Source organism: Aspergillus nomiae, assembly GCF_001204775.2.
Source record: "Aspergillus nomiae NRRL 13137 chromosome Unknown contig00103, whole genome shotgun sequence".
NCBI classification, from domain to species: domain Eukaryota; kingdom Fungi; phylum Ascomycota; class Eurotiomycetes; order Eurotiales; family Aspergillaceae; genus Aspergillus; species Aspergillus nomiae.
The window spans coordinates 46,998-72,645 of record NW_015378158.1 but is presented as its reverse complement, the minus strand read 5'-3'; the positions used below and the strand labels follow the sequence as shown (position 1 = coordinate 72,645).

General features: G+C 48.7%; 10 protein-coding genes across 10 annotated transcripts; 7 read left to right on the top strand and 3 right to left on the bottom strand.

Annotated features, from left to right (window-relative positions):
- The first annotated feature begins 1,347 nt into the window (after positions 1 to 1,347).
- ANOM_004780 (cytochrome P450 61) lies at positions 1,348 to 3,259 on the top strand. Its single transcript, XM_015550037.1, has 4 exons — positions 1,348 to 1,527; positions 1,583 to 1,733; positions 1,814 to 3,062; positions 3,129 to 3,259. The coding sequence occupies exons 1-4, from the start codon at positions 1,350 to 1,352 to the stop codon at positions 3,162 to 3,164; spliced, it is 1,614 nt and encodes a 537-aa protein (XP_015407698.1). The 5' UTR covers positions 1,348 to 1,349; the 3' UTR covers positions 3,165 to 3,259.
- A 2,915-nt stretch (positions 3,260 to 6,174) lies between these two features.
- On the top strand, positions 6,175 to 7,855 carry ANOM_004779 (putative MFS sugar transporter; the record flags this gene model as incomplete). The annotated part of the gene is made up of 3 exons (XM_015550036.1): positions 6,175 to 6,268; positions 6,334 to 7,610; positions 7,742 to 7,855. 3 exons carry the CDS (start codon positions 6,175 to 6,177, stop codon positions 7,853 to 7,855), a joined length of 1,485 nt encoding a protein of 494 aa, XP_015407709.1.
- Positions 7,856 to 8,722: 867 nt separating this feature from the next.
- ANOM_004778 (uncharacterized protein) lies at positions 8,723 to 9,876 on the top strand (the record flags this gene model as incomplete). Its single annotated transcript, XM_015550035.1, has 4 exons — positions 8,723 to 8,887; positions 8,929 to 9,278; positions 9,331 to 9,547; positions 9,607 to 9,876. 4 exons carry the CDS (start codon positions 8,723 to 8,725, stop codon positions 9,874 to 9,876), a joined length of 1,002 nt encoding a protein of 333 aa, XP_015407704.1.
- Positions 9,877 to 11,526: 1,650 nt separating this feature from the next.
- On the top strand, positions 11,527 to 13,828 carry bipA (Hsp70 family ATPase KAR2; the record flags this gene model as incomplete). The annotated part of the gene is made up of 4 exons (XM_015550034.1): positions 11,527 to 11,824; positions 11,883 to 12,047; positions 12,102 to 13,207; positions 13,263 to 13,828. The coding sequence occupies exons 1-4, from the start codon at positions 11,643 to 11,645 to the stop codon at positions 13,826 to 13,828; spliced, it is 2,019 nt and encodes a 672-aa protein (XP_015407707.1). The 5' UTR covers positions 11,527 to 11,642.
- Positions 13,829 to 14,239: 411 nt separating this feature from the next.
- ANOM_004776 (DUF967 domain protein) lies at positions 14,240 to 14,895 on the bottom strand (the record flags this gene model as incomplete). The annotated part of the gene is made up of 2 exons (XM_015550033.1): positions 14,240 to 14,779; positions 14,860 to 14,895. 2 exons carry the CDS (start codon positions 14,893 to 14,895, stop codon positions 14,240 to 14,242), a joined length of 576 nt encoding a protein of 191 aa, XP_015407708.1.
- Positions 14,896 to 15,927: 1,032 nt separating this feature from the next.
- ANOM_004775 (uncharacterized protein) lies at positions 15,928 to 16,219 on the top strand (the record flags this gene model as incomplete). Its single annotated transcript, XM_015550032.1, has 2 exons — positions 15,928 to 16,065; positions 16,124 to 16,219. The coding sequence occupies 2 exons, from the start codon at positions 15,928 to 15,930 to the stop codon at positions 16,217 to 16,219; spliced, it is 234 nt and encodes a 77-aa protein (XP_015407712.1).
- Positions 16,220 to 16,278: 59 nt separating this feature from the next.
- On the top strand, positions 16,279 to 17,891 carry ANOM_004774 (fungal specific transcription factor domain-containing protein; the record flags this gene model as incomplete). The annotated part of the gene is made up of 3 exons (XM_015550031.1): positions 16,279 to 16,749; positions 16,846 to 17,594; positions 17,651 to 17,891. The coding sequence occupies 3 exons, from the start codon at positions 16,279 to 16,281 to the stop codon at positions 17,889 to 17,891; spliced, it is 1,461 nt and encodes a 486-aa protein (XP_015407706.1).
- Positions 17,892 to 18,561: 670 nt separating this feature from the next.
- Positions 18,562 to 20,189, top strand: ANOM_004773 (putative C6 transcription factor; the record flags this gene model as incomplete). The annotated part of the gene is made up of 3 exons (XM_015550030.1): positions 18,562 to 19,310; positions 19,361 to 19,814; positions 19,863 to 20,189. 3 exons carry the CDS (start codon positions 18,562 to 18,564, stop codon positions 20,187 to 20,189), a joined length of 1,530 nt encoding a protein of 509 aa, XP_015407711.1.
- Positions 20,190 to 20,233: 44 nt separating this feature from the next.
- Positions 20,234 to 21,531, bottom strand: ANOM_004772 (zinc-dependent alcohol dehydrogenase; the record flags this gene model as incomplete). The annotated part of the gene is made up of 4 exons (XM_015550029.1): positions 20,234 to 20,715; positions 20,769 to 20,847; positions 20,906 to 21,273; positions 21,366 to 21,531. The coding sequence occupies 4 exons, from the start codon at positions 21,529 to 21,531 to the stop codon at positions 20,234 to 20,236; spliced, it is 1,095 nt and encodes a 364-aa protein (XP_015407705.1).
- An 897-nt stretch (positions 21,532 to 22,428) lies between these two features.
- Positions 22,429 to 25,243, bottom strand: ANOM_004771 (putative translation elongation factor EF-1 subunit; the record flags this gene model as incomplete). The annotated part of the gene is made up of 6 exons (XM_015550028.1): positions 22,429 to 23,636; positions 23,692 to 23,874; positions 23,927 to 23,973; positions 24,042 to 24,672; positions 24,852 to 24,914; positions 25,015 to 25,243. 6 exons carry the CDS (start codon positions 25,241 to 25,243, stop codon positions 22,429 to 22,431), a joined length of 2,361 nt encoding a protein of 786 aa, XP_015407713.1.
- Between the last annotated feature and the right edge of the window lie 405 nt (positions 25,244 to 25,648).

Here is a 25,648-nt window from a genome sequence, read left to right as displayed (position 1 = left end):
GATCTAAGCTGGATCTTTGTTCTCAGCGCTTCGGTCAATGGTCGCATCTTGAAGCTATTTTTTTGTGAATAGCAACATACAGGGTATATCAAACCTACAAGAAACAAGCATATTGTAGTAGGCATCTTCTGTTTATGAAGACACGTTCGCAATCTAGAGCTTCTGTCGATTACCGTCAACTTCCAACCTCCGATCCTCGTTTACAATAATAAATGACTGGATAACTACCATGGTTCAAGCCGCAATATAATATTAAGTGTTAGATATACCTCGATAGGATTCGTCAGACTTCGATGCTGCTTCTAGATCTTACTCGTCAGCCATATGGCTCTAGAGTGGCCACGACTTTTAAGCTTAACAATCCTTGTCTGCTTTGTTAAGCGCATGCTGGTTCTTAACCCGGCATAGCTTCTGATTCAGCTGCTGATTTCGTATTTTCAAAACAGGAGCGACGATCTAGGTGAGCCCTTGTCAGGTCATGCGAGCATTCCATTCTTTTTGAGCTATATATAAGTATCTAGGTATAGAATTGTAGGTTGTTGAAGTGGACCGCCGCCTGGGGCTATATTTATTTTTATCGACATCTCGAATTTTTTTACATATCACGATATGTACTAAATGATCGAGGAATTGGTTCTTCAAAAGGTTCCACTTTCCAAATTGTCCAAAGCTTTAAACACTACGTCGCTGTTGATGATGTACCGTAGAGCAATATGCGTACGTCAAAAACAACATTCTTTCGATTAGAGAGAGTGAGACGATCACATGAAGGGCTTCAGAAAGCCGAATAGGGGCATTTCGTTAGTATGGATGAGTCGGAGGCAACGGCAACATCGAGTAGGTATCTTAGCGATATTCTCAGGAATCTCATAGGCAGGAAGAGACTGTTACTGAGCACGCCACTTGGGCAATCACCATCCCGTGGTTGGTGGACTCTATAATTTGACAAGGATTCTACAGTAGTGTAACCGAAAGAGGACTAGACCCCGCCGACTGTATATGTTCGATTTTCGGAGTCTAGTCCTAATGGGGTAATATATGTACTGGGATTCGATCCCCCTCATATCGAAACTCACGCCATCACCAGGGAATTTCCCAGGACTCGTAAACCAATTGGTTCTGAGAGTGGGTCGAGTCGTTCGATCTTCTCCCCGTTATGTCAGGGGAACAGACCACCTACTTTTGGCCCGCGCTAGAAGGGTAGAATCATGGATGTTGCCTCTGGTTCGATCATTCTTTCAGCATAAGATCCACCCACGGCCCAGAAGGTCGATTTCATCTCCTTATAATAAAGTCCTGCCGTGCCCCTTTTGCATTTTCCAGAAGTTGGGAAGTGCGCCTCTAACACAATGGACGCCAAGATGGCTACTGAGATCTTCAACACATCCAGCAAGCAGCCTGAGCTGTCGCAGTCATGGGCCCACAAGACTTCCCAATTGCAAGGTGCCCTACCAGATTTTCTGGCAGAATGGTCTGCCTGGCAATACGTCGTGACGTTTCTGATTGGTTTGGTGCTGTATGACCAAGGTAATCAGCAATGTCGGTAGCATGATCTCCTTCGCCCTGCTGACTTCGTCTCTAGTCTTGTACCTCAAGCGAAAGGGTGGCCTCCCTGGCCCTACGTTCAAGATCCCCCTCATGGGCCCGTTCATCCAAGCGATTTATCCAACTTTCGATGGCTATCTTAGACAGTGGGCGAGCGGACCTCTCAGTTGTGTATCCATCTTTCACAGGTGTGTATTCACATTCGTCATGATCTTGCTGGAACTCGATCAATCAGTGTAAGCAACGGTACTCACACCTCACGTTGCAGATTTGTCGTTCTCGCCTCCGACCGCGATCTAGCCCATAAGGTTTTCAAGTCACCTGCATACGCCGAGCCATGCCTTGTACCGGTTGCGAGAGACATCATAGGTCACAAAGCATGGGTATTTCTTCAGGGTAGAGACCATGCTGAGTACCGGAGAGGATTGGTTCCTCTGTTCACCAGCAAGGCTATAGCCACCTACCTCCCGGTCCAAGAGAAGGTACTGGATGACTACTACAACCGGTTCGTTACCGCTACGAAGGCGAACCAGGGCAAGCCAATGGCATTCATGACCCTGTTCCGCGAGATCAACTGTGCACTTTCCTGCCGTACCTTCTTCGGCGATTACATATCCGATGATCAGGTGAAGAAGATTGCCGATGACTTCTACCTTGCTACCGATGCCCTCGATCTGGTCAATATCCCTCTGGCGATGTACGTCCCGTTCACCAAGACCTGGCTAGGGAAGCGGACGGCTGATGCTGTCCATCGGGTATTCGCCGAATGTGCAGCTAGATGCAAGGCAAACATGGCGACAGGTGCGACACCCACCTGCATTGTGGACCATTGGGTACTCCACATGATGGAGTCCAATCGGTATCGCGAGAGGGTCGCCGCCGGGGAGACCAACTTAGAAAAACCCAAGAACATGATCCGGGAATTCACGAACGAGGAAATCTCAGACACGCTTTTCACCTTCCTCTTTGCGTCCCAGGATGCGTCCAGCAGTGCCACAACTTGGCTGTTCCAGATCCTCGCCCAGCGGCCCGACGTACTCAACCGATTGCGGGAAGAAAATTTGGCCGCGCGGGGTGGTGATAGAAACAAACCCTTCGATCTCCCCACGTTAGAATCCCTCACCTACACAAACGCAGTCATTAAGGAGCTCCTTCGCTACAAGCCGCCCGTCATCCTCGTTCCCTACCTTGCAACAAAGGACTTCCCCGTAACGCCCAACTACACCGTTCCCAAGGGCTCCATGATCATCCCTTCCTGCTACCCAGCTCTGCACGACCCAGAGGCTTACCCCAACCCCGATGTCTTCGATCCCGATCGTTGGATAACCGGAGACGCCGAGTCCAAGACCAAGAACTGGCTCGTCTTTGGTGCCGGGCCGCATGACTGCCTCGCAAGAAAGTACGTCCCGCTATCATTAGCAGGTATGATTGGAAAAGCGTCGCTAGAGCTCGATTGGGAACATCATCCCACGCCGAGGTCGGAAGAGATTAGGGTGTTCGCTACGCTATTTCCGATGGTAAGTGCTCACTATTTTGGGTTTTTGCCATATTTTCTTGTTCATAACTTGTGCTGACTGTCATAGGATGGATGCAATCTGGTTTTCAAGAGGCGCCCCTAGTATCGCGCTTTGCGATTTGGGCTTCGATTCTGCTACGCCGAGGGCGAGGCATCTGTACAACTAAAAAATTTGTAATAAATTATGATGATAATAATAATAATTCAGCCATTTACGAGTTGTAGTTCCTGATCCATAAACTACCCCCAGAAGATATACGGTTCCTGGCATATACTACAAGTGATTCTATTAGACAAAAGTAAACCCTCAAACGTTGTAAATATCATCTAGCATTCAACTCTGAGCTAAGCCCTGTTGTGAGAACTACTGAACCTCAGCATCAGAGTTATTGTCGATTGAGAACCAGAGGGTTTCACTTCACTGTTCCATCACCACGCTTGCAATGTTTGTCGGCAGTTCGCTATTCTCTCTATCTTACGTCGTGCCCTGATCTGGACGTAGAACATGAATCAATGCAACACAGGGATACTTTACTCCTGCTCAACGTTCGCGACATTGAGTAACACAAGTATCTCTTCGCTACTATTTGTTCGAGTAGGTGGAGCGTACTAATCTCGGTTAGCTTACTACTAGTAATGCACGTACCAGACATGCGAGGAACAAGGGACTAGTTCGGGTGCCTCTGCCTTGGTCTACTGTGAACAAGAAATGCCATAAGATATGGATGTACTCCACCTAGTCAGCTTCACGTAGTAAGACCGACCTCTCTCGTATTCAGTTCTTTAATTGCCAGAGTGGAATTCTTTAGGTCATGTCCACCACAGTGATCGATACATGGTCCTGTATCCTCCTATCTCTGAAGAGCTATCTGACAGTCTATGTCATGATACTATCAGAGCTACTAGTAGATATCTAACTCATATAGTCAGATTATATACCATGTGCCATGTACGCAATGTGGCCAAAGGAACTTCCAAGCTACTACTAGGGAGGGAGCATTTCATGTTTTGGATCGTCTGTTGAGGCATCAAGCTTGAAACACTTGCAATTACAGATATAGCTAGGTTGTAATACGCAGGTGGTACTTGTTGCATATGATATGGAGTTTTGTTTCACATGATATGTCGTGGTTGGCGATCACTTCTCGTATCGATGCTTTAAGACGGAGCACCGCCGGAGTTGAAATCCTGCGAGCGACTTGTAAATCCCTGCACGTAACCAGACTGTTACGTAGTAGCAGCCTCGTATTAAACGTCGTAAGCCACTATCTAAGGTAAGCTTATTCTTGTGCCAAGTAATATCAATCATACTTGATGGAAGTACTAGTACGCTTCTCATTCTCAACGTTCGAGCTTATCCTTCTCTAAGCTTCGTCTGGGCAATTAATGGAGCGTCATCAAATTATGAGCAAGTATTAGACCAGCAAGTACCAGCCCAATACTTTCTCAATACTTGAATTGTATGTGAATGCTCACGCCTCATGTATTCCTTGTATTTCACACGTCCCTCAGAAACTTATGGGCAGAATCTAGCCGGGTATATTCAGTATCCTATCTGGCAGTAGTTCTTCCTTGTACCTCAAGCCCGTGCTATGACGTTAGGCATCGATCAAAGCCCCAGGCCGCCATGTCTGCCTCCCATTCCAGGCAACTGCACCTTCCCTTTTCGGCTACCTTACGCAAACAGATGAACAAATTTGGTCCTAATACTACCGCAGGGGCCCTGATGGCGTAGTGGTACATACTAGTAGTATGTTGACCACTGAACCGTGGCCCCTTGATTCGAGTCCCGGCCTCGACATGTAAAATCCTTCGGGGTTTTCGTAGCCCTCGAGAACGCCCTTGATTTGAGGCGAGAACGAGGGTGAGCTTTTGTCGTTTTATATTAGTCAACCTGATTGATCTTAATTACTTTTATTCTCTCTCTCTGTCTGCTGCCTCTTTTCTATTATCCCTCTATCGGTTGTCTCTTTTTCTTCTTTTTCTGTCAACTTGCTTTCGTGGTCTTCTGATCGTAAGTGCCTAAGGTGCTAAGGCTAGGAATATCGGGAACCTAGACTTGGTATTAGGAAGCAGCAAGCGTTCAACCTGAGCTATCACTTCATTTCTTCCTTCCTATTAGATATCTATGGTATTCACTTTACTACCTTACGTAGTAGTAGGACCATCTCCCGATAGCGTTGTCTTTGATTGGATCAAGTACAGATCTCAGCAGCTCCATCGATGCGAATCTTTCGGTGCTGATTCTGTGCGGGAGTGCTTCGACGCCCTAGGCGGTATATACACACTCTCATAAATCTCATTCTCTATATTTGTCTATGGCCTAGCAAAATGACAATCTCCTAACAGCAATATCTATCATCCGGAGTGGAGACCTCTACCCCATTACTCTATGGGGAATCTATGTCGATCATCGCCTTTTTGTGGGGTATTCGACTCCACATTCAGAATGTGAGTGAATCTGCGATCAAATACCGCGACCGCACCGGATTTGAGAAGGTCGTGTTATGCATGTCTGCTTCGATAATCATTCTTTTTCAAATAGAGGATGAACGTAGGTACTATACAACCTTCTCCGGCCAACATATCTTAGACTATCTCGGCTGGCGTTGCTCCGGCCTGACGCTCTCGAGCCTCCTCAAGCACGCCATCCAATCCATGATTCGACCAATCCGCAGCCAACTAGTCTCGTCGGAACACTCAAATCAGAACCAACTCCTGCCTTGGAGCATTGACCTACTCCTATCCTACTATCACAAGTCCCAAGCGGGGAACAGCCAGATCTGCCGATAACTTGCTCTTTGTGGAATAATGCTCCTAGAAATGAACCATGACTGCGTCTTATTGCACCGTGGAGGCCATACAATATGCTCTCTTGTTTTTCAAGTGGATAGCTAAATCCTTAGCCTCCCCACAGCCTTGTGCAGACGACACGCGGCAGCGGCAGTTGCGCAAGGGGTGTCAACAAGCTTCTGGCGGCGCTCTCGGTGGCTTTAAATTTCATGACACCTAGCTTGGCTTTTCTTGTTGGTTTCTTGTTCATAAGACTGTCAGAAAGCTTGCGCTGTGGCTCCACTTTCACGAGAAGACGGCTTGTTCAGAGCAGAACCAATATGGGTCGCAAGCTCGGCCTCTTCCGTGCCACATACTTGGCGTCTGCCAGTTGCATGGGGTCTTTTGCGTTTGCATTTGACACAGGTGTTATTAGTATGTTGGAAGCAACTGTACAAATCTTGACCGAATCACAATGTTTGTCTAACTCAACCATGCAGGCGGTGTCCTCACGTTGCCATCCTTTCAGCGAGACTTCCGATATGGCAACTCGCAGCAAACGACGGTCAATTCCAACGCGGTGTCAATTCTTCAGGCGGGGGCATTCTTTGGATGCTTCTTCACAATGCCTATAGCTTCGAAGTTGGGCCGCCGCTCTGGACTCATTCTGAGCTCACTTGTCTTCACCGTAGGGACCATCTTACAGGTTATTAACGCCCATACCTTGGGGACCTTTTACGCTGGTAGAGTGATTGCCGGGCTTGGTATCGGCGCCGCCACTACGCTGATACCTATGTATGCAGCAGAAATGGCCCCTAAAGAGATTCGTGGAAGACTCGGGGCCTGTTTCCAATTGTTCTTTGCCACAGGGGTTATGGTTGCCTATTGGGTTACTTACGCCGTTTCAAAGGACCAGCCAGATGCCACGAAGCAATGGCAGATTGCGCTGGGTCTGCAACTGTTGCCTTCCACATTGCTTCTACTCGGTATGTGCACAGTTAAAGAGAGTGCTCGGTGGCTCGCCACAAAGGGAAAGAAAGATAAAGCTTGGGAGTCATTGAAATGGGTTCGTGGAGGTGAAGAAACCGAAGAGCTCCAAAAGGAATTTGATGAAATCCTTGCGGGAATTGAGGAAGAGTCCCGGATCAAGGAGAGTTTCACCATCCGCGAGCTTCTTTTACCAGTGAATCGTTACCGTATCTTCATTGCTTTTACAATTCAGCTATGCGCCCAGTTGACGGGAAACACATCACTCGCTTACTATGCCAATCAGATCTTCGAAGCCGTGGGAGCGGAGGGCGAAGCTAAACTAGTGACAGGCTGTTTTGGCGTGGTCAAGGTAGTCGGAGTATGTATATTTCAACTATTTGTTCTTGACCGTGTTGGAAGGCGAGTTCCGTTCATGGTTGGGGCATTCGCAATGGGTTCGTTCATGCTCATCATTGCATGTGTTCTGGCGACCCATCCTACACAATCGGGCGGGTCCGACTCTGCGCCAACGAAAGCGGGGATCGCCATGATTATCATGACCTATGCGGAGGCGTTTAGTTTCAATATGTCCTGGGGGCCTCTCCCGTGGCTGTATGTTGGTGAGATCTTCTCTAGTCGCACACGAGAAGTGGGAGTAGCCGTCGGTGCTGCGTCGCAGTGGTTGTTCAACTTTATGATGTCGCAGATAACGCCACACGCCATAACGAACATCAAATGGAGAATGTTCCTGATGTTTGCGATTTTCAACTATGCAATCGTCGTGTATTCATGGCTCTTTCTCAAAGAGGTATGTCCTAAAGTATATTTCTTTGTCTTCGTTCATTCTCGCCTAAGGGGGCCATTCCCCAAGCTCTGGGATGTGACTCGGCCGTTTCGAAAGCAGAAAGAGCACCAGCTAATGATCTGTTCTCTATTCAGACATCCAACCATTCGCTCGAAGAAATGCAAGAAGTCTTTGGGGGAGGTGACCCTCCAGAGAAGGCCAATCTCGCTGTAGAAAAGGGAGAAATTGACGCCACAGTGCGACCATGAGTGGGACGCACGTCCACATGACTGCTGGCAGTGCGATTTCAGAATCGGTACTCTTCAGGAGGGACTGGTTAGAGATCAAGTTTTGTTAAATGCTTCAAGGGGGAATCCCAATAATGTGTAGAAGTTGAATCTAACACCTTGACCCCTGTGCCCAAAACCGTTGGAACATGCACGTCGTAAATGAGCAGTCCACACAGGGTGGCTCAATCTGGGTTCCGTCGACGGGTGTGGAGAAAAGCCCGCATGGGACCAAGGCTTTTTCCTTTCCCTTCGCACCTCGGTCACAAATCGGGTCAATCGAAAAACTTCGGGTGACTCGAGCCACCTGGAACAGACTAAGGGTTGCGGAGTTGAACCAATTGGCTCGATCAAGGTTCGGGAATCAAATTTAGTGTTCGCCCTAACCTAGGGACGCCTGGCCCGATGAGAAAAGGAGCAGGAACCTCCACCAGGAACGGAGACATGGCGACTCCCACATTGGCCAAGATGACCGGTACGAGGCATTTAAACGGTCTAGCCTCACCTGGTCGGGAAAACTTCTCGTCGTCCAGGAATTAGGCTTTGGCTGTCGCACCATATTAACCGGTGGAAATTAATGGACGTACGACAATCCCCGCAATTAGTACGAATACGTCTGGCCTCGTACCACAGGAGTTCCTCGTCGAGGGTCTACCTACCGACACTAGTCACTGTACTTCCTGCACCCCAGAAACCATATTTCTTCCCACGTTCCAACCCGCACGTGCCCATGCTTACACCATGAATTCTCTTTTTATAACTATACATCCTCCATTCTTTCCGCGCGCACTGCAAGCTTGACGATCAAATCTCAAACTCACAGCTTGGTCATGGTCGTCGCCCCTCTCAATGTCTGCGTCCGGAGATCGTATCACCCGGCCCACAGATCCTGATGATCTTGTCCTGGAGGCCTGGGGACAGGGCCTGATGGTCGGTTCCCTGGTGGTGATGGCCGCGGTGACCTTTGCGAATATGAAGAGACACATTCTGTTGCATAAACTGATTTTTGCCGAGGTATGCTTTGATCTTGAGGTGATTGACTTGGGATCTCCTAGTGTTTCCACGTTTCCACTGTGTTCTCTGTGCGCGGAGTGCTAACGAGTCGCGATGCCATCCAGCTTATTCTCGCTATGGCCCACGGCACCTTCATATTCCCCAAAGAACCCGCCTACGGCTGGTACCTTTCCTGCAGTGCTATCGGACTGAATGTGTCCTGGACTCTGCATAATGTCATTGCGTGGATGAAGAATAAGCCATTCCTGAGTCGCAGGGTTTCACAAGCTTATATCATCACGGTTCTGCTGGTCCAGCCGTACTGGGTGGTGGAAATCTACGCCAATTTCACCTACTTCAACAATATTAACAAGATCTTCCTCACGACACGGCCAATGGAGCCTCTCTTCCGGTAATCTCACTCTCTTCCCACTTCCATCCATATGATGCTAAACAATTGGCAGAGACCCCTGGTGGGTGTTCACCACCTGTTCACTCTTCTACACTATTAAGCGCTTGTACAACTTTGGCATTATAGAATTGGTGACTGTGAGCCCGCGGTTCGGGATTATGCTAGCATCAATGTGCCTTTCCATTGCATTCATAATCATCGATACGTGTGTCGTTTTGAACGCCTTCCCGGCGCATACGCTCCCTACCGGAGTTGAACCATTCTGGAAGGTAAGCTCTCTACCTCGGATCATCCTCAGGTGGATAGCTACTGAATGACATCTGAGCAGCTATCATTTATCTTCAAATGTCTCTGTGACACCGTCATCCTCGACGACTTCAAGACAGCGCTTGATCGAATGCGAAACTACTGGCTACAGAAGCGGGCCAGGACTGGCGAAGTCCTTCTTCCGGAGACCCAGTACGAACCTGGCAGTCGCAGACACGAAAGGGATGACATCGAGGCATTTGGTAGCGAGAGACGGGGCAGTGAACTTAGAAAGCCCGATTCGTCGGTTCCGCGAGTTCAGACAAGGGAAGATGTGGGTATAGCTCTTTGATTATGCATATGTAATCCTGCATTGTGCTTTCTGATGATTATGATTGATTCGATGATATCCACCCGTGTTTTTGTTTGTTTCAATTATACTTTGGTTAGGCGAATATCTTGGGGGTTAATGCGCTTAAATTGGTCACTGTTGTCGGTAACAAAGGCTGTTCTACTCATAATGTGCCAAAAATATCATACTAGATGATCTGTGATGGGCGATGTAAAAGGCAAACTCTTTGATTCTCTGAAATAGTAATTGATCAGCCTTGGAATAGCCCTATGTGAAGATGCAACACAAAGATCACGCACGCGGTAGTCAAAAAAAATGTCTCCTCAAATAACTATCAGAGAAGTCTAGGACCTCTGTATCGTCAACCTTTGTTTTACTTTTTCTTCATTTATTTTTCTTTCGAGACAATTTGACCCGAAACTTCGATATACTGTTTCATATTTCTTCCGTTTCATGTTTGCCAAGCAGGAATCACGATGTGCTGGTCTTTTCAGACATGACAGACCGCGTGACCGATGCTTTGTTCGACAAAGAACCCTACACAGATCACGGAGAACGTTTTCAAAGTCTATCTATAAAAAGAATTCATATGCTTGGTTAACTCTTCGAATAATGTCATATAATCAATCGACTTGCTTTTTCCCTCCCATCTCCTTTGAACCTCTGGCCCCCAAAATTTATATTTTGCTACCACGCTTGCCTTGATTGTTCAGAGAACTTTATAGAAACAACGGTAAAACAAATTGCGGGCTGAATATACTGATTAAGGAGAATGATACAGTGGCTATGAATGGTTCTCCAGACAGTTGCAAGTTGCCTCTGAGACTACTTGTAATAGGATGATGGACTCTAGACTAAGTTCCATACATGTGATATATCATTTGCCCAAGGGCTGGGTACAGTACATGAGATGTCGACTGATAGACTTGTCCATTGTCTATAGTCCATTGAGAAGCTTGCCATGGAGATGTGATACTAAGCACCAAGGATGATATTGTTACGATCCATAGTTTGAATGGGGGTGCCATACTCCTTGTCCAACAAGCAGATAGTACCAACATGTGGCCACGTGTAGGCATGTTGTGCGAGTCATTAGACTGCAGAGGTCATGACTTCACTATGACTACAGTTGGGAAACTTGAGATATGGAAAGTACATGCTGTACTCAAGCTACTGTACAATTGGAGGTCGACGAAGTAGGTCCTTTGTCCACGTATCCTGAATGAGCCCTGAGCAGATGGCCGGGGGGCTAAAAAATAGGGCAAAGCAAAAAGGATTACTTAACAGGGGCTTCTAGCCAATGAAACCCGGTTCTAGTATGTTCGGTGGACCGCCTGCAGAAGATCCATGATCACTTTGGGGCGATTTCGCCGGCAGAATAGAGGGCGGTGGCCACGGTGGATGAGTCATCCTGGTCCCTGAACGCCGACGCACCAATCACACTGCGAGGAGTAACCTGCAGAGCGATGGCCGTACCAGCCATGCTGTCCTTTTCTCTGGCCTCAAGCATTTTAAAAAAGCTGATCTCTTCCTCTCACGTCCTTCTTTCAGCAACTTCTCTCTTTTGCCTCAACTTTCCCTTCCTCCCCCTTCCATTCTGTCGCCTGTGGTTGGGTTTTCTTTTAATTCTCTTTGCTTCTCTTTCTTGAATACAGGAAACTGTATTGAAGCGCAAGGGATTCACCAAGCACAGTACGAACACGCCTCCCGATAATTACGCGCGTGCCCCTTAGCAAAGACCACCGCTCGATATACACATAGGCACAATGGCGCGACTTTCGAGTCGCAACGGTGCGGCCAAGCCGTTCACTGCTTGGACCACCATCTTCTACCTTCTCCTCGTTTTCATCGCACCCCTGGCATTCTTCGGTACCGCACACGCTCAGGAGGACTCCGTACAAGACAACTATGGAACTGTAATTGGTATTGATTTGGGTACCACCTACTCGTACGTTCTGCAACAGGGAAACAACGTCGTGCGTTACAATGACTAACTCGTTCAACAGTTGTGTTGGTGTGATGCAGAACGGAAAGGTCGAGATTCTTGTCAACGACCAAGGAAACCGTATCACTCCTTCCTACGTCGCTTTCACCGATGAGGAACGTCTGGTCGGTGATGCCGCGAAGAACCAATACGCTGCCAACCCTGTTAGGACCATCTTTGATATCAAGTGAGTTTCTTCGGTTAGCTCGTACGCATGAATCGGTGTGCTAATGTTTTCCAGGCGTTTGATCGGTCGCAAGTTTGATGACAAGGACGTCACCAAGGACACCAAGAACTTCCCCTTCAAGGTTGTCAACAAGGATGGCAAGCCTGTCGTGAAGGTTGACGTGAACAAGAGCCCCAAGACCTTCACCCCTGAGGAGGTTTCCGCCATGGTCCTTGGAAAGATGAAGGAAATCGCTGAGGGGTACCTCGGAAAGTCTGTCACCCACGCTGTCGTCACCGTCCCCGCCTACTTCAACGACGCCCAGAGACAGGCTACTAAGGACGCTGGTACCATCGCTGGCCTCAACGTTCTCCGTGTCGTCAACGAACCTACCGCCGCCGCTATCGCCTACGGATTGGATAAGACTGGTGATGAGCGCCAGGTCATCGTCTATGATCTTGGTGGTGGTACCTTCGATGTCTCCCTCCTCTCCATTGACAACGGTGTCTTCGAGGTTTTGGCTACCGCTGGTGACACTCACCTTGGTGGTGAGGACTTTGACCACCGTGTCATGGACTACTTCGTCAAGCAGTACAACAAGAAGAACAACGTTGACATCACCAAGGACCTCAAGTCCATGGGTAAGCTCAAGCGCGAAGTCGAGAAGGCCAAGCGTACTCTGTCTTCCCAGATGTCTACTCGCATTGAAATTGAGTCTTTCCACAACGGAGAGGACTTCTCTGAGACCCTCACCCGTGCTAAGTTCGAAGAGCTGAACATGGATCTGTTCAAGAAGACCCTCAAGCCCGTTGAGCAGGTGCTCAAGGACGCCAAGGTCAAGAAGTCCGAGGTTGACGACATTGTCCTTGTTGGTGGTTCTACCCGTATCCCTAAGGTCCAGGCTCTTCTCGAGGAGTTCTTCGGTGGCAAGAAGGCCAGCAAGGGTATCAACCCTGATGAGGCTGTTGCTTTCGGTGCTGCCGTCCAGGGTGGTGTCCTTTCTGGCGAGGCTGGTACTGAAGATGTCGTTCTGATGGACGTCAACCCTCTTACCCTCGGTATCGAGACCACCGGTGGTGTTATGACCAAGCTCATCCCCCGTAACACCGTTATCCCTACTCGCAAGTCCCAGATCTTCTCCACCGCCGCTGATAACCAGCCTACCGTTCTTATCCAAGTTTGTAAGTTTACTTTCTAATCCGACATGCTATAGCGACCCATACTAACTGATCATAGATGAGGGAGAGCGTTCTTTGACTAAGGACAACAACCTCCTCGGCAAGTTCGAGCTTACCAGCATTCCCCCCGCCCCCCGTGGTGTGCCCCAGATTGAGGTCTCCTTCGATTTGGACGCCAACGGTATCCTGAAGGTCAGCGCCAGCGACAAGGGCACTGGCAAGGCTGAGTCTATCACCATCACCAACGATAAGGGTCGTCTCTCCCAGGAGGAGATCGACCGCATGGTCGCTGAGGCCGAGGAGTTCGCCGAAGAGGACAAGGCCATCAAGGGCAAGATCGAGGCCCGCAACTCTCTGGAGAACTATGCCTTCAGCTTGAAGAACCAGGTCAACGATGAGAACGGCTTGGGTGGCCAGATCGATGAGGACGACAAGCAGACCATCCTGGACGCCGTCAAGGAGGTCACTGACTGGCTCGAGGACAACGCTGCCGAAGCCACTACCGAGGACTTTGAGGAGCAGAAGGAGCAGCTGTCCAACGTGGCCTACCCCATCACCAGCAAGCTCTATGGCTCTGCTCCGGCTGATGAGGATGACGAGCCTTCTGGGCATGACGAACTGTAAAATTATTTAGAGGGATGTATGGAGTTTTACTTTGCTTTATTGGCTGGTTTGAATCATTTTTTATTAGACCTCGATACATGAGGTGACGGGAATAGCATGATACCTTGAATATTATCTGACTAGCTTCAATCACAACATTCTCCATCCCAAGACGTAAATGTGTCTCCATCAGTAAAAACTAGGGTAGATCTCCCGAATGGCACCATTTCTTAAATTAGTAGTAGTACCGTTCTAAAAGCAGTCCCGACTGCACTTATGAGGAGGGAATTAAGCAGTGTCTAGCAGAGGGTATAATGGTAAGTGGAGCAAAAACAACAGGCATTAAGCTAAGACTTCGTAAATTCCGATTTCCCTAGTACACACTATATACACACGGAGTCGCTCGTGAACCAGCTATACAACTCTTGGCCATCACTGGCTGTCTTGCTGGATAAACTCCCGAATTGTCTCCAAAACGACCTGGTGGTCATCCTCCTGCTTCAATCCACTAACAACCACCACACCAATAACACCATCAACTCCCTTCACCCGCACAGGGAACGCCCCACCATGGATCGCGAAGTCATCCGCTGCCCCTCCACCACCGGTACTCGTCAAGGCATGCTTCGTCACAAACGCCCCCTCCACCTGATCCGCCCCCAAGCCAGTGCTCGTCAGCATCTTATTCCGCATCAGCCAGCTCGACACCCCCCACCGCAGCACGGTGTTGCGCTTCCGTCGCACCCACACCTCGTTATCGGCGAAGGTCCCGGGTTCCGTCGCGGCTTGGAATACAACATGTGGCTCGGACCCGCCGGTGAGCGCGATAGAGATGAGAGCCGGCTTGCGTTGATCCGCCGGGAGGGAAAGAATCCTGGACCGGAGCGCGAGACCAAGAGACCAGGCTGTTTCGGAAGTGAATGAGGGGAAGATTACTGCGGCGGAGGACTCTTGAGCAGTAAGTTCGCGGAGCTGCGATTCTTGCGTTAGTATGTGTTCATTGTAAACTTTGTCTAGAGGGAAGCGTAGTGGGGAATTGTAGGGCAAGTTACATCTTTGCTCGCGGGTGCGACGGGCCTGTCTTCCATTTTGGGAGTGTAGTTTGTTCAATTACAAATCTGGTAGAGTATATTTGAGAGTTGAATTTCAGTGATTAAGAAAATTTGCAAGACCATTATATTTTATATAGTTACTCTGGGTGGGGATGTCATCCTAATCGATTTAAATCTCATGACGTCGGTTCCGTAGGAGATTTAGACGTCGTGCTGGATGGACCTTCCCAATGGTTGGGTGGATTCGGTACTAGACCGCCTTTGGTTAGCGGTTAGGCTATGTCTGTTTCTGGATTGGGTTGACCAGGATGAAATAGTCCTGAGATTTAGATCCTGTTGACTTGCAGAAGGGCTTGCGATACTTCGGGATATGCGACATATGTTAGAGCAACATGTGTGAGCAGAGAACTATAGTGACGGCATATACACACTTATCCGACAGCCCTTACCAATTCTAGTCGCCAAGTCTTCACGAGGCGATGTGCCCACTCTTGTCTCTGGGTCATCACTTGGCTCGACCAGATGAGGAATAGTCTGCTGAAAAGCCCAGTCTTCCAATGAAGGGTCCACGGACATCCCGTGTCGATTGATATGCCGAGTTGGTCGGTATCAATGGATAGAGACGTCCCATTCCGAAATTAAGAACCGAGACATTGGTATGAGGCCCAACTGATCAAGGCAAGCCGAAACTCTGCCGTGGATCCGCGTCTTCCGGCGGAAGGGGAACGAATACCGGTTCTATAGCCAATCACTCCGCCGGTACTATATTTCGACCGCTTCGTCGTCCGGTACATGAGTCCCCGGTCCCGCGACGCCCAAAGAGGGCGACCGCGGAAGGCTTGCGATTCTTGTTGTTCGCGTAAGGTGAGCAAGTGTTATCGGCGCCCGCAACAGTTCACTTAAAGGTATGGTGGAGGTGCTGATTTGATCGTAGATTAAATGCGTTGAGAAGAGCAACGCCACCAAATGCGAGTGGTGTCTACACCAAGGGCTAGAATGCACATATACAAGCATAGATCGTCGACGGAAACGAAGGGCAGATGATTTATCTGAGTAGAGCAACCCATCATGCTATTCTACATTATTGCTGCCTCCAACACGACTAATATAACGCTGGTAGCTCTGAATATACACATAAAAACACACGTGCCAAGATTCCTGACGACTATGTCTCAGTATTCGATAGTGGCCGTCGATCAGAGACGAGTGAGTAGAGATTAAGTTTCTAGGTGTCGTCTATAGCAACAGCTAATGCTATGAACAGATAGAAGCACCTCTTGTGATGGTCATGCGAGCCATCCCCTGCCTCGGAATCAAGCTGTTGAAGGTCATGAGCTTGGCCGTTATGCCGGGGGCCTGAACGCTCAAGACAATAACAGCGCATTCTTTCGATATTACGGGATCCCGGTTTTATCCACAATGGGACAAAGGTGGATTCAGTCTCACCGGGGGACCTCTGATATTCTTCAGACGCTTTTGTCATTTGGCCTCCCCTGGGCGAGTTTTCCTAATCACTCAACCTCAGAGGGAGCAGACCTCAAGTCAGACGGAAACTCCGTCGAACTACCCGATAGGTTCGTCAGTGAAGCATGCATTGCATTCTGCAAGTGTGGTAAAATTGGCCTGATCTACCCTATTGCCGATATGTCCCTCTTGGAAGATTCAGTGAAGACCGCCTATTCTCCTCCAAATGAGAAATCTCCCCAGGCTCTCTCCATTGCTAAAGCTCTTGTGCTTTCCTTCGTTGCCTTTTGCTCCGTCACAGATCGCAGGGAACATATTTTATATCCAGTCAATGGCGAACGGTGTGCCTTTGAGGCTGAAAGCCTGCTCTCCACAGTCCATGATCTAGGACATAGTATCGGTAAGCTACAAGCTCTTTTGCTACTTGTAAGTATGCCCTGGTCAGTGTTTCCCTTTAGCATCTGCTTCTGATACCATTGGCATTAAATGATATTCTCGTTGCATGAGCTAATCATAGAGAAGGTTCTATTTCACTTCTCGCACGGAAGATTAGAGCTCGCAAGAGAGCTAATGAGCACTGTCGCCCGCTTAGCGAACGATTTATCTCCAGTTATGGGGTTTTCTGAACCCACTTCGAGTCCAGAAGGAAAGGTGGCACCGGTGTGTACTGGTTATAAAGAATCTACTTTTCGAACGCTCTATTGGAACAGCTTCATGCTCGATAAGGAATTGTCTTTTCGAACGGGTACGCCAGTTCTTATGCTTGCCGAGTCTCTAATACCCGCTTCATTAGAGGCGGCGGAATCTCCGATTGAGTATCTTTCAAAGCTATTCCCTACAAGCGACCCTCAGAATCATCGTACAGAGTTTTCTATGTCCCATTTAAAGCTAAGCTTAGTCATGTCAGGGGTATATTCAGAGCTCTATGAACCACATTCTCTCAAGAAATCCGACACTGAAATACTCAGATCTATTCGCGCTCTCGACGATGAGCTGGAAAAATGGCGACTCTCAATACCTAGGGCCTGTCGACCTACCCTCCACATTTCCGATCTTCCCACCCAATCGACTACAGATGTCGAACTTCTCTTGATCAATCTTAAGTATCACCACAGCCTAGGATGCATTCACCAAGCTGTCAGCCGATGCCGACCCTGCGGTCCCATGACCGAGGCTCTTCGGTCAGGCCTCAATCTATCAGTTCGAGCGAGTGTTTCGTCTCTGGAAATCCTGTGTGCCACGCGCTTTATACTAACTCGAGAGATTTTCTGGTATGTAGGCCCGAGGCCCTGTCCTTTTCTAGAATGTGAATCTGACTTACCATCAGGTTCATCTGTTTCTATCTGCTTTCGGCGATCTTGAATCTGTTATGCAAGATCATCACCGAACCTTTCGATTTCGATAATCCGGAATGTATGAGGATTCTGAAAGATACCCCCGTGATCCTCCGAAAAATGGATACTCGTCAATTAACCTCCACCGAGAGACGGCACTTGGACCTCATGATTCTTCTTAGTTCAGAGCTTAGCGCTGTGGTAGAGAGAAGCAGCCTTCGAAATGGTGCATAGTATAGGATCGTTTCTCTTCCATGTCTCTGTGAATTGTTTTATGTGGGGATATCGATATGTTCGAATTTGATTTAGGTCTGCCAGATGGCAGGTTTTGTTGATATATAGCTACTTACTATGTCATTCTAACCCTCGATGGGCAATATTGGTGACTGAGCGGTATAGATCTTCGCAGAGACTCAGCTGGGGGTATGTGTAGACTAAGAAATCACAGATTTCGATTTATACCGGTCGATGCCAATAGATAGACATAGTATGGCTAAGACTGGAGGAACAAGAATGTATGTGTATTTTGTGTGAGCATCCAGTGTGTCCTTTAAGAGACTCTATGGATCTTAGGACTAGCATCTATAAATACTACAACATATTGGATCACACCATCAATTTCATAGTATACCTTTTCGGTTAGCTATAGTTATCTATCTGCAATAGCATTAATAATCAAATCTCACAGCGATCGGCATTTGATATAGCTTCAACGAAGAGTATTCTAATAAGCACTAAATCCCATAGTCGACGGTCTAGATGCATGCATGCACAGGTCCAGTGACCGGCAACCAATTTCCCCTCACCCCCAACACTCTCTCCGCATACACTTTCCATACATCATCCCCCCCCGTTCTCCACTACAGCCATACCGAACCTCTTACCATCACATACTCCGCACTCCATGCGCCCGAAACTCACCAAGCGAGCCTGCGACGAATGCATTACCCGCAAAGTTAAGTGCAGCGGCGCCTGGCCCTGCGACACATGCCGCAGTGCCCCAAAACAGGTGAAATGCACATACCTGAAACCGGCGCGTAGAAGAGGCCCCAAAGTTAGACGTCACACGGGCAAAATCGATTCTGTGAGCTTTGTTTCGGGGACGGATGCTTCTACTTCGTTGAATGTCGGTGCTTCGAACGAAAGTCATGTTGGACATAGGACGATCTCTCGGTCAGTTCTCGAAACGGTGGTGCATTGGTACCAGCATTCATCGTACAGTGTTTGGCCAGTAATTGATGCGGAGGTGCTTTTGCGGCGACTCGCGGACGACGACGATGGCCATGACACTGATGTTTATTGTCTCGCCACGGCGCTTTGCGCGGCGACGATGGCGCAACTGCAGCTCCCACCATTGACCGATGACGGACAGGTTGTTGATTGTGTTGCAATGGCGAGTGAGTGCATGAGGTTGCGTGAGGAGAGCAATTATAGAGAAAATCTCGACATGAAGAGTATTCTTGTTTCGTTTTTCTTGCATGTGTATCATGCGAAGATCAATAAGCGGAACTCGGCGATGATGTTCATACAGGAGGCTATCTCTGGCGCGAGGCTTTTGAAGTTAGATGAATGGGACCGTGAGACAAGGGCTGGTGGTGATGAAGCCATTGCGAATGAGGATATTTTGTTCACTCTTCTCTGGGTTTCGGAGAGGTAAAGTCACCCTTGCGTACGTGGGTAACGCTGGATGTTGATCTTCTCAGGGGCTATGCAATGCATCTCGGACTCTTACCATCGTATACGAGCCCGATTCGCTTACCGGAGGGAATATATTCAGCAGGCAATGAGCATGCTCAAGGCTTACTGGAGCTAGCTAAACTCTTCGCAGCTTTTGATAGCGTCTCTCTCAAGCGGAGTACCGGTGCTTTGAATCCTGATGTAATCTCGACCGATTGCCTTACGGATACGGAAGCGGCGTTGTCTATGCTTGCGCTAGGAGAGGGCGGCAGAGCATCTGTCCGGATGGCGGACTACTGCATTACTAAGGAATGGATGAGGACTATCATCTGGCAGGAAGCATTGTCTCGACAGATGTTATCCTCCAAAGCGTACTCCGAGCTTCTTACATTCAAGTTCCCAACCCGTGTCAGTCGGGACCTCTTGTATTCATTACAAGGTTTCTCCGAGTTTGATTTGTTGCCTCTGGGTCGTGATCAGGTATGTTAGCCTCTTTCTATGGCGACGGTGGTGGTAACATAAATGCAGTTATTGAAGTGTTTCGAAGTAACAAACTCACTTGCTGATGTCGTGTTGTATACGCCCTCAGTTTCATCATATGAGCTTCGATTAGGGCCTCAGGACTTTTTGCATGCTTTGTACCAAAAGCTTCTTCCATTTTTAGAGCAGGATGCTATGCTTAAGTCTATCTTGCATGCGAAGACTGCGGAAGCTTTGGTAACAGCACCTGCTCGGTTGTTAAGATTTTATGATGAACAAATAGCGGATGACGAGAGCACTATGTATGAGTATCTGGACCGCTCCATATATGATACGGCTGTATTCATTTCACAAGGTCTCAATGAGAGTTCATGATTAGTCGACACACAGAGTGTTCTCAGTGCGAGAGATGACGGTGGCTACTCCGATATCTGTAGCACGATCCTTCCTGCAATATCACCCTTCTCCATCTCCTCATATACCTGAGGCAGCTCTTTAAACTTGCGGACTTTAATCTCTGGTTTCACCACACCACGCCTAACGAGATCGACAGCCTCCATACATTCCTTCAGTGAGCCTACAAGATTTCCGGTAATCTTAAGTCCCTTGATCACGATGGTACAGATTGGTGTCTCCAGCACCGGTCGGCCTGGAGGAATGCCAACACAGCTCAGTGTTCCGCCGACACGTAGCATTTCGCAGGCGTGAGCAAAAGCCTTTGCGCTTCCAGCTGTAACTACTACTGCGTGCGCCCCAAGCCCGGTGATTTCATGAACGCGCTGGACGGGGTCGGCCGAGGTGAAGTCAATAAATTCAGTAGCTCCGAGGCGAAGGACAAAGTCGCGTTTGTCTGCGGCATCAACACCAATGACCAATGCTCCTTGGGCTTTTGCGTATTGAACTGTTCAATTTAGCATTATATCAATACATATAGCTCCAATTATGACGACTCACCAGCCAAATGCCCAAGGCCACCTCCAGCACCAACAACGACCAGCCAGTGTCCCGCCCTGATATTAGCATTTAGTACCGCCTGCGTGGGATATCAGCATCCTCAGCGGTAACAACAGGGACATAGCAGAACCACCAACCTTATAGGCTGTGACGCCAGCACATAAAACCGGCCCAATGACCACCGGATCAATATCATCCGGTAAGATCGTCAAATAATCCGCATCAAGAGCAATGAACTCCTGGAAGCTACCATCCTCATGGTGCAAATGATTTGTACTCTTGACGCAATACTGTTCCGTCCCAGCGAGACAGAACTCACAGCGTCGACAGATCCGACTCGAGAACCGGATTCCCACAAGACCCCCTACCTTTAAATCAGAACCACATCCGGGCCCGAGTGCCACAATCCGGCCAACCCCTTCGTGGCCGCCGACATGGGGGAGTTTAATCTTAGTTATGGGGTCACCAGACGGGCCAGCTGCAGTGCCGTTCTTTGTATGGAGGTCTAATATTTAGCAGATTAGCAGATGTGCATAAAAGCCATATCAAAGTGTGTCAGTCTTTCTACGATAGCCAAGAAATATATATAAAACGCACCACTTTGGCAGACACCAGTATACAGAACCTTCGCCAGGACTTCATTCTCGCCGGGTGTAGGAACTGGATATCCCTCACGAAACTCGACGTCTCCACCCAGCTCGGATACCAGAGCTACAGTCTGGGTGGAGGGCATAGGGTCAGAAGTTGGTCGAAGGGCACCCATGATGAATATAGATATTGTTTCCTTAGTTGTTTCTCCAACCATTCAATAGACAACGAGAGCAGACAGCCAATGGTATAAATAGGCCTCTGGGTTCCAAACGTTCGTCTTCGCTCTCGAAATCCGGATGGATCATACATATCATACCTTCCTACCATGGGATTCAGCTTGTGGGAAGGCAATTCTCCAATTGGTTACTTTTGCCATGGGCCCTGGTAGAGCTCCAATATACTCCGGAGAATTGCGTGGGGAGGTTAACGTTTCGTGCTGGCCAATTACTGTAACTACGGAGTAGATCTGAGAATTACCAGTAGGGCTCTCTGTTTTATACCACGTATCAGAGTAGAGTTTTAATTTACAACCACGTATTTCTCCGAATGCAACCCAGCCCCGAAAGCGCCAGACGAAATGGAAACATGAGTAGCAAACATGGGTCGAAAAGTACCTATACTTCTTGTCGTTCCCCTCATTTTGACACATCTACTCCGCCTTTTGTCCGCGGTTGGTGGCACGCTATTTCTCCGAGGTATTTCTCCGTGGAGGGTCTTCTGGGCTGCGTGACAAATAGGGATAGAAATTGGTTTGGGGGTAGTAGGTAGTGGTTACTTTAAGTGATGGATAATTTGTCTGGGGCATGTAGGGGTATAAAGATACATATATATCAGAGGTTATTGAAGCTTTGTTCTCAAATAACCCTGAGATCCCGCAGGCTCGGCATGTGAGACCTCATCATCCAATTGAAGCTCTTCCTTTTGTTCGTCCTGTTTGATGGTTTCTAGGTCCTTGAAGTACGTAGAAGACACAAGACCCTTGCAGTCTCCATTTTCTATGTATATATAGACCTTTGACTAGATAAATACATTCCTCCTTGAACGTAGGTCAAAGCCGCTCCAAGATTACTTATTCCAACAACCCAGCCGCAACGGTCTCACCTCCAGCCCGAAGAACAATTCTCGTAGGCGCCTCTAAAGGCACAGCATGATCCAGTTCCACGACGATTCGTGCCACGGAGCCTGGGCCAACGATTTTTGGCTTCTTCTTGATGGCGGCACCAGAGCCTTTATCCAACGTTGCGACAAGTCGACTAATCCGTCCAGGCACATGAAGGCGTCCCCGATGAACGTCAACCATGCTAGGCATCAGATGCTCAAATGCCAACACCTTGGCTGTGAATGATGTGATATTGGCGATAGGCGCAGAGGCACGGCAGATCACATCGCCGGAACGCAGGTGGATGGGGTCAATGTTTGCAAGGTTGAGCACCACGTTCTGACCCGCTACAGCCCAGTCGCTCGGTTCACCGTCCACTTCCAAGCTTCGAACCAATGCCGTTTCGCTGCTAGGCATCGTGAGAATTTGATCACCCACTTGCAAGCTGCCTGCATCGATCCGACCGGAAATCGAAAGGGGATTTTGGACGCTTCCGCGGAAGACATCACCAATGGTCATCCGCAATGGCTTGTCGAGGGCATGGGAGTAAGGCTCGGTAGCTTCAAGCTCCTCAATTAGGGTACGACCTGTATACCATGACACATTTGGATCATCGCTTCGCTTTGTGACATTGTCACCACTGATGCCTGAACATGGCACAAATGCAATGTTTTTGGCCTGGAATCCCGCAGTGGTCAAGAAAGCTGAAACCTGTTGCTCGATCTCGTCATAGCGATCCTTGTTCCACTGAACAGAGTCCATCTTATTAACAGCAACAATAATTCGCTGAACACCCATACTCCGCACCAGAAGAGCGTGCTCCTTAGTCTGACCCTTTAAGCCAGACTCAAAGTTCCCCGTGCCTGAATCAATAACAAGAACAGCAAAATCGGCCTGGCTAGCACCAGCTATCATGTTCGGCACAAAATCTCTGTGGCCGGGAGCATCTACAATTGTGAAGACGGTCTTCTCTGTCTCAAACTTGTTAGTCGCGATATCGATAGTGACACCGCGTGCTCTCTCCTCGGAACCTTGATCCAGCACCCAGGCAAGAGCAAAAGAGCCTTTGCCAATCTTCTCAGCTTCTCGCCGATACTTGTCAAGGGTCCGTTGGTCTATTGCCTTCAGATCAGCAAGTAAGCGGCCCATGAGCGTACTTTTTCCCGCATCGACATGGCCTGAGCCACCATTAGCAACACAATCCTGTGTTAAGAAATGTGGGTGAAAACAAACCGATGACTGCAAAATTCATGGCATTTTTCCGCTTCGACTTTTGGTATTCGGATAAAACGTCCAGATTCTTGCTCTTAACGGTCACCTTCTCTGCAACGCTTAGGTTGTTCATGCCACCCGCTAGGTCGGTTTGGTTTTTCTTATCGCCAGCCGGCTTAGAAGCAGGCTGTTTCGACTTGAAGCCTGCACGTCTATTAGGGAGAGAGGTCCTAGATCTTGCGCCGAATAGCCAAACCTTTTGCAGAGCTTTGTGCGTTCAAGACGACATCATCTGGCTTGGGCCTGTGAAATCAAAGGGTTCAGTAAGATCTTGTCCGTATATCTCCATCAGATCCAAAGAGGTTGAGAACAAGGGACTGGGCTCGGTCATCTTTGGTCGCGTAACATCCCCAACGATAGTGCTAGCGAAAGTAGAAGGCGAGGCGCGAATATTGACAGTAGGCTGTTCTTTTTCTTCCTCTTTGACCAAAGGCTCTGCAGTAATCTCTTGTTGTACATTTGCTAAATTATTCGGCGACGTCCCATTCTGCTTGACTGGCTCAGGAGACGGCTTCTTCTGGGGTGAATGGCTCCCGAGACGGGACAACTTTCCCAAAGGACGCGGCGATTGGGCACCCTCAGGCTTTTGTGTTTTCCCATTGCCAGCAAGCCTTTCACGGAGAGATAAAGAAGCGCCTTTCTGCTCCGTTGAATGCGCTGGTGTCTTATCCACCTCAGCATTCTGCGGAGGGGCCGTAGTTGAAGCCTTGTCACCCTCCTTTTTCTTGCGGGCAGCAGCCAAAGCAGCTAGTTTCGAAACCTTTCCACCAGATTCAGGAGACCCACCAAGAAGTCCAAGCCGAGGATAAAGAGGCTCTATGAGAATATCGGCCTTACGATGCACCGGGACATTGAGCCACGGTGAGTCGCGGAAGAAGTCTGCGGCGGAGAAATGTGGGGGCTCTTGCGGAGCCAGATCAGGAGGTAAAGGGTATGCAGGCACTGAAAACCTGTTAGAACATTCTCGAGCTTCCATTTGGAGTCAGTTTACCAGCCAAAACCGAGGGACAGGGTACACTCACCACTATCGCAAAGGTGCGACAAAGGGGATTCCGCTGGAGACTCGAGCCTGCCCATGGGGGAATGGGGCAAGTTGTATAAACAAAAGTGATCACGCTTACCTTTCGCCTTCGCAGCCGGAGCGGACGTGCTCTCCTTCTTCTTCACTTCCTTAGCTTTCTTATCTAACCAAGCCATCGCAATTAGCGTCCATGCCACCTCATCGATTATCCCGTTGAACAGCAACGCCCATTCGTCCATCTGCATAGCTTTCGTCAAACTCACTTCTTAAGTAGTTCACAGACTTTGCCACATCGTTATAGTAGTGCCATAATGCTTCCTGAACTTCGTCCCGCGAGGCCGTTACAGAAGGCGACCCCGCGAGGAGTTGACTCAACACCTCTGCAGTACACTGTTCGAGGAATTCCTGTTCTTCGGGATCTGGTGAGTCATATCCATCATCATCGAAATCATCATCATCGTAAGCTACAGCCTTTACGCGATGGCGCGACATGGTGGCTGTTGTGATTGTTGAGGGAGGGGCAGGTGGACTTGGAGGGGTTCAGCCGCACCAGGCTGGTGTGTGGACGGGGAGTAGGATGAGGGCAAGTATTCCAGCACGTCACGTCTCTCGGTGGTGTCTCCCAATCACCCAGATGCGAATTACCGGGCGCAGCGGATCAGAGGAATAGTGCAGTAGATGCCGAATTGTAAAGGAAGAAGAGACGAACCTTCAAACGTCATTCCCTCATTTATTGTCCCCGCTCCGCAGACCGCTTTCCACCCTAATACATAAACATGAATCCTCCTATTGGCGGACCGTAGAGCATAGATCCGAAGAAGATTAATAGTAAACAAACCGAAAATTTTCCAGTTCGTAGATGTAAATAATGAAGTTCAGTTGTATTGTTTTCTAAAA